Source organism: Haliotis asinina, chromosome 1 (assembly GCF_037392515.1).
Source record: "Haliotis asinina isolate JCU_RB_2024 chromosome 1, JCU_Hal_asi_v2, whole genome shotgun sequence".
NCBI classification, from domain to species: Eukaryota; Metazoa; Mollusca; class Gastropoda; order Lepetellida; family Haliotidae; genus Haliotis; species Haliotis asinina.
In genome coordinates this window covers 61704237-61720778 of record NC_090280.1, presented here as the reverse complement: position 1 = coordinate 61720778, position 16542 = coordinate 61704237, and the positions used below count along the sequence as shown (strand labels likewise).

Below are 16542 nucleotides of genomic sequence, written 5' to 3'. Positions count from 1 at the left end.
TACAATTCCCCTAGCATCTCTGGGCAGTACATGATATCTGAATAGTAATGCTATGATGAGCTGTGTTTAAAATGCTCCTGATATCAAAGCTACAATGCAAACTAAAAGACTTGAATGCTAAAATATGAAAACATTTAGAATGTTTTACCTTTAACTTAACTACAAAGAATTCAACATTCCATGCATTAGTTTTGAACATAGTTGCCTTGATGTTTAATGTCTCATCCTTGGAACTTTCCTTCTTCTGAACAAACGTTAGAGATATTGGTCATGAAATACAATCTGTGAGTCTGCTCTGTATCTGCAATGGGGATGTTTTGAATATGAAGTAATGGAATCGTAAATGAAATGAAATTTGACTCAAAAGTCTCGAAATACACTGTCTTTAAATTGCCATCACTACAAAATTGTTGTTTACCAACTGAAGTTGGTAAAGCCCCTTCACAGTGGTAACCATGCCTCTTCATTCACATCCTGATTGAACAGTGCAGCTTAAACTTCATATATTGTTGACGCCATTTGAAATGCTATTGTTGATGCCAATTGAAATGCTACCCTGACCTTGAACTTTGACCTTAGGTTATAACAAGATTCATAAGAACATGAGTTCCAAACTTCTTTTACACATCCACCATTCTGAGAGAGCTGACTTTAATGCATCTTGTCCATTGGCCAGTCCTTGCTTCCTTCTGTATATGACCATGACCTTGACCTTGCACTACCTGTTGCTCTGTCACACACAGAGGGTTAATCCACAAAGCACAGCTGAGAGACAATCGAAGCACATGGGACCCAAGGACCCTTTTAGCACACAGGGCAGGCCAACATTCGAAGCCATGTTTTTCAGTTTGGGTAAAACCCCACCATATCACAGATGAATCATTTCGATATAAGGTTGTTCCACCTTTTGAACACATCCCAGTATACCAGGTTGTTCCATCAGTTGAGAGTGCCCCTACAGCCAACAGCGCCACAGAGACAGGGGATTTTCTCATCCTCAATGGGAAACTTGTAGTCATATGTGATTTCCTCATTGACATCAATGTCTCTTTTGGAATAGATAACAATTTTCTTTTGAGTATCTACTGTGATGATCTTTGCATAGCAGTTGGGCTGCAATGAAAACAAAAATAGATTATAGTTGTTTGGCCTTGATATCATGAAATTCAGGTTAGTTTTATTCAGCTAGTCTGCTTCAAGTGAGTGAGTGAGTGAGTGAGTGTTAACAGCATTTTCATGAAATATCTATCAATATATAATAACCAAAACTGAACACAAAAGGATCACAATTTTTAGTTAAAGACAGTGCAGGTGTGGTGATGTATCAACGTAGATGCTTTCGCTATTGTCAGTAAAGATGGCAGTATGAGGATCTATACATAAATGTTGCCATAACAGTACAATATAAAAGCCGTCTTTAAATTGCATGGACCTTTCATCCGTCAACATCTAAGATATGACTATCAAACAGTTTGCAGTTCTAAAAATCCACCTGGTTTGTTAATTCAATTCAACACTGCTCTATATGCAACATTTTAATGTATGATGGTTGCATGAGAACGAGAATGTCCAGACAAATAAGTGATATAAGCATGAAAATTACTTACATTGCAGCTGTGATTTATGAATCGGGCAAGGTTGCCACACTTGGTCGCGTCAATGATGGTCTCTCCATCAACACGGAATAGGTAGCTGCTGCCAATACCAGTGTTCTCATACTGCTTCTCACGTAGGTCAGCCATCGACTGACGAACTACCTGACCCACATATTCAATGACCATTTCATCTGCTGCGATAGGCTCCAGAGCAAACAGTCCCCAGTCATGAATGGAACTCTTTGCAAACCTCAGGTGCTTCTTTCGGAACTGGAATAAATGGTTACATGATTATACAATGCTAGACATGTAAGATCAATCCGATTCCCATAATGAAATTTATTGATTCCAGTATCAGCCATATTGTGGCTTCAATTATAGTTATCATTAAAAATACATGAATTATAGTATATAAAAGCTGTTGTGAGTATCACCGATACAAGTCAACACTGTACCTATGTGGAGAATCAAACCTGGATCTTCGGCATGACAAGTCATCATCTTAACCACTGACCACAGAGTGAAGATTCTAAAGCTAAAATTTGCCTCTATAACTGTCTGAAAGTCACTACTGAAATAGATTCCAACATGGACAACATGCACTGCTCAACAAAAGCTAAGGACAGTTTGAGTACAAACCTTGAGTTGGTTAAATTTGAATAGGTCTGACATTCCCATCTGGTCAGAGAAATCAGACAGAGCTGTCTGTAACCTTCTGTTTTCACTCCTAGCTTCTCGGGAAGACACCATGTTCTTCTTTGCCTGTTCAGCCTGAAGTCAAATGGGCAAGAGTGAACTTGTGAGGCAATAGAGGTTGTAACAGGGCATTCAGAATTACAATATTAACAGCATACAGAAACTTACATGCATGCTGGTTGTGTTGGCGTGGCGTGGCGTGGCGTGGCGTGGCGTGGCGTGGCGTGGCGTGGTTGTGGGTGTGGCTGAGTGTGTGGTGTTGTGGTGTTTTTACATCACATATTACGATGTTGATAAACACAACATTTTTTCACATTTCAGGTGTTTTAGTGTAAGCAATATCAGAAACATTCATCTGAAACTGATCCTAATGATAGCATCCTGGGTTCCCTAAATACTACCACTAAGATTTTGAGTACTATATTCAGCAATATCACAGCTGCGACAGTGGCCAGTAAAGAATTAAGCCTGGACCAAACAATCCAATGATTGATATTGGGAACCATTTATGCCATCAGGGTAGAGTTCTATGCCATCAACCAAGTAACCTAGTCAGACACTGATCCTTTTATTCTCATTTAAGAGGTTAGTCATAATTTATGGCAAGGGTGGGTTGAGGTGGGGGTATGTACAAAATAGTCCCCCATAGTACATGATACAAAACTGATGACACACCCCCTCCCAAACATAACGAATCCTCCTCCTCCAGCTACTATAACTTATGAAAGTATGAATGGTCCCTAATGACTAGCCTCGAGTGCTACAGGGGCATTATTTAATTGGGGCCAGTAGTCCCACAGTATCGCCATGGCAGTCTCCTTATAAAAGTTTGCCTTTGACCATAACTCACCAGTGTCTGGTTGATGCTGTCTGCTACCTTCTGCTGCATCTTGGCGTTGGCACCATGCAACAGATACTGAGCCTTTTCCTCCATTGACAACTTATAGTAGCCATCTGTCCTTGCACAGCCTGGATACATGAAACATAGGAATATTAGGTCTTAGCTGACATGTGAACCTCCACTGCATTACACAAAGCTGACCGTGCAAAACATCAGAGGGCACAGTGAGTGAGTGAGTGAGTGAGAAAGTTTAACCCTGTGTTCCAACTATATGGCAGATGTCTGTAAATAATTGAGTTTGGACAGACAATCCGTTGATCAACAGCATGAGCACCAATCTACACAACTGGGATACAATGACACGTGACAACCACGACAGGGGGGGTCTGACCTCCTGATCCCGTTAATCGCCTGTTATGACAAACATGGGTTTTGGAAAATCAATGCAAACTCAAATCTCCATGGGTGGTGGAAACCCAGTACTTCACAACAATGACCATGACACATCACTGTCAGTAAAACATTTAATGTGAAACCCAAATACTCCGTGCAACAAACCCATAAACCAGTGCCTCTCATTGACAATGAATACTAATGTTCCAGAACCACCATATGCATGAGACAAATTTAGGACATAGAGCGAGGGCTATTATCTTTGCAGCTGATCTGCATAATATATCAAGATAACATCAACACATACTGAAAATAGGGGTTTCATAAAGTAGGGTGTTTACAACTGTAGGCAACATGTTTTGCTAACAAACCCTCTAGGCCAATTCAGAGAAATTGTGGTATTGTTTATACTCGCAATGCCACTCCAACCATCCCTGTTTGCATAAGAGTATGGCTTTATGCTTTTAGCAACATTCAGAGCTCCAGATTATGTGCGAATTTGCGTATATTACTCAATAAAAATCACATTTACTCAAATCATTACAAATACACCAGTACAAAAAACTAAGAATCACCTAAAACCCAATAGCTCCACAATAGTATTAATACCTTGCATACTTTACTCAATGAACTAAATTGGCTTGTGTATGATAATTTGTTGTGGCGCCAAACCTCTGTAACAATGTTAGCAGATGTTAAGTGATGATTTATATATACATATACTATTATGGCTGTAGTAGCTCTCCAGAGTTTACTGTAGTAGGCACATGACTTCCATGCTGAGTGTCTGAAAATGCCTTCGAACTATTTAGCAATAGAAGAATTACTGGAAACTTAGGCCTATTGAGAAGCATTCGTATTTATGTATTAAATAGTGTTAATTACCCAATGAGGACAAGAAACTCTGTGTAAAAGTACTCAATTCTTTAAACAAGTGGGAGTACCCAATATGCTTGGTACTCCTCAAAACATGCAATTCCTCATACATAAACAGACATGGAAGCGAAAACCCAATTGCTTTAAAAAGTATCTGGCGCCCTGACCATTCCAGCACTATCATGGAGGGGAACACTAAAAGTAGGCATCACACTTCGTACCAATGTGGGAAATCGAACTCGAATCTTCAGCTTGCTGAGCAAACACTTTAACCACTAGGCTACGCCACCACCCCATCATTCACATGCTAACTTGGCACTGGCAATAATAAAACGCATCAAAGTGATTGTACAGCAGAAACACAGCTCTTTCCTGTCCTGGATTAACCAGTGATGTATGTTTGAAACTTTGCAAAGCTCCCTATTCAGAACCATTCAGGGTTCTATCTTGAACTGATTTTGACAAGGAAATGGGGAAAAAAATATCAATGTGTTTTAACTCTGTATTCAATGAAAAATGGAGAAAGGTAGCATTAAGACTCTCCTTCATTATTGGACCCACCAAGGATATACAAGCTACCTCTGTAATTAAGGTAACACTGTACAAATTGCGAACATTTCCTTCAACAATTTCAAAACAAGTTATTATTTTCAGTATGTGAATTTTACTGACATTTGCCAAGGCACTGAAAATAGGCCCAAGAGCAGGTTTGAATACACCACAGTCATTATTGTTTGAGATCTGATTTTGCCATTGCTCCTGTACTCACCTGATATTTTTGTTTTGTGTTGAGCTTCATCCACTTTCCGTCGTTTCTTTGGTGGTGATGGATCCGGAATATTAGTGACCGGATGATCAACCCACAAAATGTCATTGATCCAGTAAAACATGGGGTCATCGGATGACATCAGATCTTCATATGTCCGTTTTAAATACTGAATATCTTCTTCATCCATACCTTTATGATACATTTCAAAAAACTTTTGCCTTTCGTCTTCATAAGACCTTGGGCTAAATGACACTTTAGGTTTAGGAGGTGGTAAAATACTGGATAATTCACGACTCCCTCGACTGTTGAGGGTTGCTGTAATGTCTGCCAAAGCATCTTTCTTTTTGGGACGCTTTTTGGGCTCTTTTTGCTTTCCTTTCTTCTTCGTCGGCGAATCAGAAGAGATATCAGATTCACTGACATCCAATACACTTTTGTCCTTAACCTTTGACACTTTAGACACAGCACTAGTCCTATCATCACTCTCTTTATAGTCTGACACATCTGTCTCAGGCAATTCAAACTTTGCTGGGGGGAGACAGTAACTGTGGTCCATCCAAACCTCCCGGGACAGACCGGCAGATTCCTCATCAGCTGAGGCTGTAGCATCTGAATCTGCCTCATCTGCCTGTGTTGGGGGAGCAGCAAAATAGTCATGTTCTGCAATAGCAGGATTCATATAAGGACGGCGATCCCCATCATCCTCAGAACGAGGAAGTGAGAGCGTCTCCTCATTGCCAACTGGAGGAGGAATATCTTCCTCCTTCTCATTCTTTCCCTCTAGCACCTTGGAATCGGGACTTAATGTCTTCTGAATTAGCTTGGCTAGCTCAGGGGACTCTGCTGAGGGCTTGGGAGGCTTTGTTACGGGCGGAGGAGGTGGTGCCTTCTTTGGAGAAGGAGGATGTGGTGGAGAAGAGGTTCTGACCTCTGACACTTTCTCTTCCTCCTTGTCAGCTACTGCAGTTGGTTTCTCTTGAGGTTCTGTGACTTCCATCGTTTCTTCCTCATCCTCCTGATCACTAACTTCTCCTTCTTCCTTTTCTTCATCTTCCTTTTCTTCCCTGATCGGAGACAAAGGCCGAGTGTCTTCCTTTGGTTTCAGCTCTGCTTCTTCAGCACTGCTTACAGAAGGCCTGAGGGATTCACAAAGAATATGCATATTATCATCAATTGTTTGATTCTACTTTGATACTGCATTGAGCATTTTGTAGACATTTTGGCTAGATGAGAGAATGACTGATTGAGTTTAGTTTTATACTGCTTTTAGCAATATTCTATCAATATCATGTCGGAGGGACAGTAAATGAGTTTCACATATTGTACAAATGTAGGGAAATTGAGTTTGATATTGCCACAAAAAGTTTGTACATCCACAGAACAAAAAAAAAAGAGTAAACACAACATTTCTGTATCGTAATCATGGAAACACTAGTGCATGTGAAACCCATGTATACCAAGATTAAGCAAGGGGAGCTTGATCAATTTGTTTTGATTGTTAAGTTTTAATGAGGCAAAATATATTACTTACGTAATTCACATATTAAATGTACTGTCAGTGATAATTACATACTGCATGAAATGTCTTTAATAGTCAAGTACTGTAAAGATTAGAAAACTAACTTAGTTATTTATGTCCAATACAAACAAACTTACTTGTCTTTCTTGAGGAGGTCAATGTCAGACTCTGTCTCGATATCAACCTCCTCTTCATCACTTTCACTCTCCTCTTCCTCATCGTCTTCACTGTCTTCTTCTTCCTCCTCATCACTGTCTTCCTCCTCACTGCTCTCTCCACTTTCTTCTTCATCTTCCTCCTCATCTGAAACAGTAATAAGAGAATCAAATCCTTTCTTAAAATGACATGACTATTTGAAGTAAGAGAGTGAGTTTGGGTTTAGGCCACTTTTTGGTGTATTCCAGTAATATCACAAGGGACACCCAAAATGGGCTTCAGACATTGCACCCTGATGGGGTAAATGAACCTGGGTCTGCACAGTGATGGGGGAATCCCAAAAGAAAATGTATTGAATTCCCTATACATTGAGCCATAATACATTTCTTGGCATAACTGAATCACAGGTGGCACAGAAACATACTGACGATCCTCTGCATGCTGAAGCACTACTCAGAGTTATCTGACCTTACCAAGTTGACACGGTTTGACAACGGTGAATGAATGAATGAATGAATGAATGAATGAATGAATGAATGAATGAATGAATGAATGAATAGTGACGTTCACTTACCTCCAGACTGAGTTTTGTCTGCCTCCTCATCTGATTCTTCCTCGCTCTCACTGACCACTGGCTTCCTCGACAAACGAGTTGGAGACTGACTTGCCTCTCCATCTAGATACAAATGACACAACCTTTACTATAGTATACCAACATAAAATAACTCAGGTTTTTGTTCTTGACACTTATCTGGAAAATGTTGCAACAAAAGAAGCAAGACATATCATAAATAACAAAAATTGCAAGGGAGATAACCCTGTGAAGAGAAAAGTTATCTCCCCTTATACACTAACAACAAATGATGTGTTTTCATGATGAATCCTTGACAACAGAAAGTAGTATTGACTTCATATGTTCACATCTGTAACATTACTGATAAGACTGACTTCACAACAAAGCAGTGTGTTTATTGATGACACCTTACTGATACGAGTGACTTCACAACAAAGCACAATCTGTTTATCGATGACACTTTATAATGATACGAATGACTTCACAACAAAGCACAGTCCGTTTATCGATGACACTGCATAATCTGTTTATCAATGACACTTTATACTGATACGAATGACTTCACAACAAAGCACAGTCTGTTTATCCATGACACTGCATAATCTGTTTATCAATGACACTTTATACTGATACGAATGACTTCACAACAAAGCACAGTCTGTTTATCGATGACACTTTATAATGATACGAATGACTTCACAACAAAGCACAGTCTGTTTATCAATGACACTTTACCTGACCACGCTTCTTCTTCTTCATGTTTAGAGGTGTGGCCTTCTTCTGGTGGAGGAGATGGAGGACGGAACTTTTTCTGCAGAGATAGAATCATATTTTACATAACACAAAGCAGAAATACATCTTCATTTGTGGTAAATGTGGCATGTCGCATTCAAACTGTCATTCACTTAAAGCCCTGTACTGTCTCTGAAGTTTTGAAACATAATATGATGCAACTCAGATCAGCTAAAAAATATTAAAAACAGACATTATAAGCTTTTGCAATTGTAATGTACAGGCTATAACTGAACTAGTTACAAAAAGATAAATTCACAAATGTCATAGCACACGATAATGTGGTGATATCATAACATTGCATACAATGCAGTAGAATAAAGAAAAGCAATAGAGCCTTTATGAACCTCAACCTTTGATTTATCTTAGTGAAACATCTGTGGTTATCAGTTCAATTAAATTTAAACAATAACAACATTTAAGTTGCAACTCTAATATCCGGGTTTGTACTGACATGATGAGCTAACATGAGCTGACATGATGACCATATATAGTACAGAGCTTACAAACTAAGAAAAACTACATACAATCAAAATAAATTGTGATTTTATCCACTCTACACAATTTCAGCCATTCCCAGGGGACATAACTCTGCATAGAAAATGTAGGTGTGAGAGTGAACAAGTTTAATTTTATGCTGCCTCAGCAATATTCAAGCAATATCACAACGAGAGACACCAGAAATGGGCTTCAAACGCTGTGCATATGAGAGGATTATAATCTGTGTCTTCAGCTGAATAAGAAAGTGCCTTAACTACACTGCTACCCCACCACCACCAGACATATCTAGACATATCCCAGCTACACGGACAACATACAGGCAGCAGCAGACCATTCCATTCTTGTGCAAAACGAAATCCTGTGACAAGCAGAGAGAAGGACTGACCTTAAATGATGGCATCTTGGGCATTCCTCCTCGAATACCAAGAAGCCCTCCGCTGCCAAAGCTGCGATTGAAGCTACCAAAACCACTATCAATAACCCCGTCTCGAGACCAAGACGGTTTGGACTCAAACAGTGAGGCGATCGTTGAACTCATAGCGTTCTGATTTGTCGTAGGTGCGGGAGCTGGTGTTGACTTAACTGTCTTTTCAATACTTGGTAAAGATTTTGTTGGCTGGAACAGAAAATAGGGATACAGTGACAAATAGAGAAAATAATTCCAGGGAACATTTCAAGGTGCTGATTCACGATGTTCCCATTTCACAATGTACAGTATTATCAGAAACAACACAGTATAATCATGAAACAGCACAGTATTATCATGAAACAGGGGCAACTGTCACCATGGTACATAAAAATTAAACATAATTAACTGTTCTGAGGATTAAAGCAGTGGACATTTATCAAATAATCTGTTATGACCATAAGAATAACAAGTCTTTGTGGACGATCTTTATTGTCCATTAGCAACATTGCGGTATAGATATTTAAACCATCTTCGAACATGAGATCATAAGTCAAGTTCGAAAATGGTTACATCGCTACTGTACAACAAAGAAGTTGATCATCCATAAACACTTGTCATTTCTATTACTTACAACTTTTAGAGTGCCTCTCAAACAGTTTATTATGACCAAGATAACTGCATGAGTGAACTGGGATCGATGCAGTTTTGGTTTGAGTGAGTGAGTTTAGTTTTATGTCACACACAGCAATACTTCAGCTATATGGCAACGGTCTATAAATAATTAAGTCTGGACCAGACAATCCAGTGAGCAACAGCATGAGCATCAATCTGAGCAATTGGAATCTGATGACGTCTCAGCTAAGTCAGTGAGCCTGACCACCCAATCCTGTTAGTTGCCTTTTATGACAAGCATAATCAAGCTTTGGTTTGAAAACCTTTCCCGTTCATTGTTGTCAGAGAAATAGTATGTCACTTTAATAGAGGAGGAAATCCAAAGTGATGCACTCCTCAGACATTTTGCAATCAGAAACCCTCAAGTAGAGTACAGAGCTTACTAACTCAGAAACAATCCGCAGATATAATCAGGATGAGTTGTGATTTTTTCCAGTCAACAGATACTTCAGGAGTGCTAAGGGGACACAACTCTGCATAGACATTTACAGAAAATGTAACTTACTGAAGGTTAACAATGTCCTATTTAATATCATCGTCATTATAATACATGAGTAAAATACATCTTTCCTCAATGACGACTCTTTGAATTCTGTGTTTGAAAATGTATGAGTGAACAGCTCTATACTGTGTCAAATTATTATCCATGTTGAGAGATCCTATATGATGGATCACTTGGCCGTGGACTATACCGAGTAAATAGGAATTGTGATGACACAAGCAATTTGAAAATTGTTCATACCAGGTGACTTCATGTTGAACATGATGGAAGCATAACCTTTAATACACTGTAAGACATTTAAGAATAAATTCAAGAAGCAGAACTCAAACCCCTTACCTTAGTTTTCTCTGTTTCCTTATCCCACCACGTTTCAAAGGACTTAAACGCTGAGCTGACAACCATCTTTTTACACAAGTCTTTTTGCATCACCTCTTTGAGTTCCTTCACAAAACTATTGAGCACCTTGGCAAACATGGTCTCATCAACTGGCAGCTTGTCTGCACTTTCTATAAAGTCTGAAGTGCCACTCACACCGTTCTGATAACCACAATAGTTCTGATTGTATGTTGGATTAAACAAATTGTTAGAATGGGGTGGGTAGGAGGCAAAACCAGGCCACTGGTTGATGTTAGTCAGCCCCTGACCGTACACAGTTGCTGTTGGGTTGAATGATGACAATGTGGATGCTGGTTGCATGAAAGATGTGGAAGACCCTTGCTGGGCCTGGGTGGAGTTCGTTTGAGGGTTGATTTCAAGCTTCTGCTCACCACTGCTGATGGAGGAAAGAGACATTTTGTCATCGTCATCATCAACCTCCATGTCACTTGTCTCTCCCGCAGGAGATGCTTGTTTCACAGCGTCTGTCTTGACTTCTTGTGAAGCTGGGAACTTTCCTTGGGCATCATTATTCCTGAAGTTGTGATTTCCCAATGGCCATGCATCTTGGTGAGCACCAGGCTTCGGCCATGATCCATCTACAGGGGTTTGCTGATGCGAGTGAGGTGTTGACCAGGAGTTATCCCCTGGGGTGTGATGACTTGGTGTGGGCCATGAGTTTGTGTCTTGCGTTGATGCACCAGGAGTACCAGAGGAAGGATCCCAACTGCGGTCACTTACTGGAGATAGGTCACTTTTCTTAGTCTTCGCTGGTTCTGGTGGAGGCTCCTCATCAACAAACCCTGTAAGGAGTTCCTGTATGCGAGACTCCAGAGTCATTTTTCTTGGTTTCTCTTCAGCCTCTGGGGTCTTTGGTCTTACTGATTTTTCTATTCTTTCCTTCGGTTTCTTTTCCTCTTTGTCCCTACCCTTGCCTCTTCTATCATGGTCTCTCTCCCTCTCATAATCTCGATCATGGTCTCTCTCATACTCCCGATCATAGTCTCTATGCCGCTCTCGATCCCTATCACGCCCTCTATGATGATCCCTATCTCTGTCTCGGTCACGATTCCGATCACGGTCTCTATGATCACGATCCCTGTCTCGTTTCCAGTCTCTGTTTTTATCGCGTTCCCGATCACGATCCCTATCTTTTTCCCTCTCCCACTTTTTATCCTCACCCCTAGGCTTTCCCCAGCTTCTGCTGTTCTTATCATGGTAATCTGTTGAACTGTGTGAATGGAATGGTTCCTCCTGAATTGGAGGCTGGACTGTATGCAAAGGAGGGGGAGGTCGAGTTGGATCAAAATGAGGGATGCCTGCAAATCCATCCTGAACTGGAGGATGTCCTGGAGGATGTCCTGGAGGATGGGCTGGAGGATGGGCTGGAGGATGATGGTTACCAAATGGAGGCTGAATACCATAGTTAAAGTCCCCAGTCTGTGGAACATTGTAGTGCTGCATGTCATACTTGTTCCCAGTTGGGAAAGGGGTGTGGTTATAAGCATCACCATAGTTGACTGACGACGTGCCTGAGCCATACCCAAGGTCTGAATGGCTGGAGTAGCTGACATCAGACTTAGGACCAGAATGTCCACCTTCACTGAACAGCAGATGGTCAAAAGATGGCGGAGGTGGGTGTCTTGGAGGGAACTCGTTATCACCTGGGTCATAGGCCTCATGCTTCTTTGGGAAGTCATTGCGGATGTTCTTATGACCATGACTCATCTGCTTATCCAGACGTTGCTTGGGTTCAGCCAACATCTCCTCAATGATCCGTGATCGCTCTCGTCCTGAAAGAAAACAATGAGCGAATAGTGTGTGAAGCCTACAGCAGCAACTACTTGAAATTGGGCTCCTAATATCATTTTCATTTGATTTCAGCAACATAAGGACAAATAATATAGGGCAGACAATACGTCACAAAACTCAGATGTACTCTGTCCATTGTATATCAGGTTATCTCCCTTATTTTGAATGAGTGACAGGTTTTATGCCACTTTAAGCAAAATTCAAGTGATTTTATGACAGGTAATGTGTACATATGAACAAAACAAACCCATGATTGTCTCCCCTCAATTGATTTACTTAAATATTTTTGACAGACAACTAACTATCATTGTTTAGATGTGTGCAGGAATATAAAAGACACTTCCTTCAAACATGATTAAAGACACTTGACTTTCCTCATGACGTGAGAAAAGCAGTCTGTTCAGAAACTGAACTGTCACCCACCCATGGTATCTATGACAACCGTGATGATGTTGCCCATCTGAGATGTCTGGTTCAGTTTCTCGGCACACATGCGAGCTGCTTTGGAAGATGTGAACATGACCTGAAATAGCGAAACAAACTGTTCACAAGCATGCAATCACCAGACCTGACATAGGTAACTGTATTGTTCACATGTAAATACACTACATGGTATTAATGAGTGAGCATCTCCCGCCATCTGTTACAATTGCAATCCACACCTTATCATCATATCAAGAAACCTAATTCAGCACTCTGAAACTTCTTGCGTTGTTGCAAAACCTATTTTGTCCTACTAATACAAACACATTACAACATTAGAAATAAAAACACCATCTGTGATGAACATTAGAAAACTAATTGTTTCTATGTAATAACAACCCATGACCCTCCATATTGGGTCCTATAAGCATTTTTGAGCTTTAAATAACAAGTTTCTATTGGGGTACACCACCTTGCCAATGCCCATGTGCTTCTTCGTCTTGGGATGGTAGTAGATTTTGCATTCTTCAATCTTCCCAAATGTTTTGCACATGTTTTCTAAAAAGTCCTTGTTGATATTGTCATTAAGATTTCGGAAAGTGATTTCCTTAGCAGGCGGTGTTCCAACATAGTAGCAGTCATACTGAAAACGAAAAACATTTTATAAAAATCTTGTTTTGTCAGTGAGTGATGAAAAATGCTGTACTGGACATTATTCCATTTTAATCATGGCATGTGAGCTGGACAAGAACCATAAAAGATTCATGTAAGAATTGGTCTGCAGTCACCCATGCTTAAGAGGCGACTAGAGAGATCTGGTTGTCGGATTTCTGACTTGACTAACACATGTCAAAGTATCTGAATTGTGGATATTGATGATCATGCTGTACTGGTTGGTCCTGATTCGATTACTTACATACCCCTGGAATACTGCTGAAAGAAGCACTAACCAAAAAACCAACCAAACAGCTTGAAGAAGCAGCAAAGTCAAACTGCTGCAGGCCTCAGGCCATTTCAACTTTGGTGGAATGGGTATCGCGTTGAGAAATCCAGAAGCCTAATCAGGGTGAAATGGGATCTGAACCCATGACTACAGTTTCTGGCCTGCCAAAGGGATGCAACTCTGCATACTGGATTGCAGTCCATCAGACGACTTGGCCAACAGTGTATCAATCAAATCTATGAAGGGTATTTATGATGGGCAACTGATGAAGGAGTAAGCATACACTCCGATCATTGTGCAATTCACAATAAAGAAGTTGACATCCATATGCTGTTCTTAGCGTCCCAAATATTTCATATTAGAACCAAATATTACGCCTCCTAAAACAGTGGCTTAGATATCATGAATTGTCTGCAGGGAAGTAGTACCTTAAACCTAGGAACTGGCAAGTCTGCAACTTCCTTCCTACTCCAAATCCTCTGGAAACGGGAACGTGGATCACGGGGCTCGATCTGGCGATTTTCCTGAAACAGCAAAATAGCTCTTCTTCAGAAATGAAATTGAAAACTTTTTCGCTTTTACATATTATGCCTATGATAGAGCAAGCAGAATTTGTAAATGAGAACATTCGTCAAAAGTTACCAATCAGAACATAAGGAATGAAACAGAATGAGCCAACAAATACAAAGGATGTTGATAAATATGCACGTCCCTTCAAATAGCACTCTATCAAACAAAGGTCATGAACACAAATCTTTGAATATGTATTAATGGATGTGCAAAAAAACACTTAGAATAAACAGTGTAATGGGGATATAACATGTTTTGGAGAATTCACTGACAGGAGGAACAAAAGATTCTTAACTACACACATCTCTCAAAGTGAAACATTAAATCACTGATGTTGCATCATCTACTTTAGAGTGAAGGGCAAGATGGAGCACTTTCGTAACACACAAATTTTACATATTAAGCATGGCCAGCAGATAATAAGGAGAAATAACATCAAACTTTTTTCATAAAAAATGTAACTTTTTCCAACACGTAACTGTCTTTTTATGCTAAAATGTTTTAAAAAGCCTACTCTTTCACATGACCAAAGCTATGTTTGATCATTTTAAGACTGTGTCTTACCAGCAGTGTTCACAATGTGTAGAAATTTTGAACATCATGAAATCACAATGGATACAGGTAAATTGTAAAATTTCTAAACTACTCAAAATGGAGAAATGACATACCCATAGTTATGAAACCATCAAAGCATTGAAAAATATTATTTTTGTTTCAAGGCAAAAGCATCTAATATAATGGTAACATTAATATGATTGACAAAAAGCACAGAAACAGGAAATTGTTACAAAGTATCAAAATCAATTGAAAATGTCCCAAAAGTGTCTACAAAGTAATGAAATAACCTAGAAAGTAATAAACTTATGATCATATGCATTCACACTTACCAAGTATTAAACAAGGACATGCTTTGAGACCTTGTAAGGACGGGTAGTTACCAAAATATTAGAAGAGATTCTCTAAACACTGAATTCTTATTCTTGAAAGGCTAGTGCATACAGATTATGTAGATCTCTGTGATTATTGCGCAATCTCATAAACATAATAACATGTTAGTAACCATCTATAAGTGGGACAACTTTCTACAGATCATGAGGCAGACTGCATGAACATGACAGATTGCTTTTATGATCATAACAATTTATGCATGCTAACTCCTACTCAGATCGCTGATGTTGTCAACAGAAAACTGAATTGACAATGCATTAATTGAAGTTGCTGATCTGCATACCTGTGACCTTATTAAAACTTTCAGCAAAACAGACATTCTGGTGCACAGAATAAATACATGACAATTGTGTCATGTCAAAGTAATGATGATAAACATAAAAAAAAAATGGCGAGATCAACGATCAAACAACTCTGAATATCAGTTGGACTTAAGTCAGTGGTCACACTACTGGTTCAGACAATCATGGTATGATGCATGAAAACATCATCGCAATAGAGGCCGAAAAAACATGTTGAATCGTTGGGTCATAAGTTCTAAATCTGTAGCCTTGTTGCTAGAGATGAGGGTCCCATCAGACTTTCTCACCCCAGGAATCACGCCATCAATTCTGTAGACCTTCTGCTGCTGACCTCGATGGAGAAAGGGGTCAACAACAAGTTTATAGTTTCTTTTCTTCTTGTCCAATTGATCAACTGGAAGCCCTCTCTGCAAGCCATTGAGATCTGAAATGAGAAGCAGTTGCATGCATTGAGAAGATGCTGACATAACTCTAAGAAATCGAACGGGCTATATAGGAGACCGGCTTCTGTTCGTTTTCTTCATACACAAAATAGTGTTTTCTCTCACATGGATCTGGGTGTCTTCTGTCATGTTCCATTGTGTCCAGGGCCAATCTAAGAAGATTGGAATAAAAAGTATGGTTGAAGATACACTTGCATACAATTGTCGATCATTATATGTTACTAACTACTCGTCTGGACAGATTGGAGCCAAAATATATCAATGACTAAACAACAACACATCCCTCTGTGTTGTATCAAAATTCCCTGCTATCCCACAATTCAACAGGCGGATGTAGCGGAAACCGAAAAAACGATAGTTTCGTTTTATTTGTTTGCTGTTACCCGTGCAGGCTATGTGTCATGTGACCGAAATACAGAATATAACTATGA

General features: G+C 39.7%; 1 protein-coding gene across 1 annotated transcript; it reads right to left on the bottom strand.

The window, feature by feature from the left end:
• Nucleotides 1-869: 869 nt before the first annotated feature.
• Nucleotides 870-16433, bottom strand: LOC137295674 (histone-lysine N-methyltransferase SETD1B-A-like). Its single transcript, XM_067827153.1, has 15 exons — nt 16217-16433; nt 15956-16092; nt 14277-14372; nt 13378-13548; nt 12906-13005; nt 10632-12463; nt 9098-9328; nt 8155-8230; nt 7420-7521; nt 6827-6992; nt 5171-6306; nt 3142-3260; nt 2235-2366; nt 1608-1865; nt 870-1113 (listed from the first exon to the last, which is right to left on the bottom strand). The coding sequence occupies exons 1-15, from the start codon at nt 16245-16247 to the stop codon at nt 940-942; spliced, it is 4761 nt and encodes a 1586-aa protein (XP_067683254.1). The 5' UTR covers nt 16248-16433; the 3' UTR covers nt 870-939.
• Nucleotides 16434-16542: the final 109 nt, after the last annotated feature.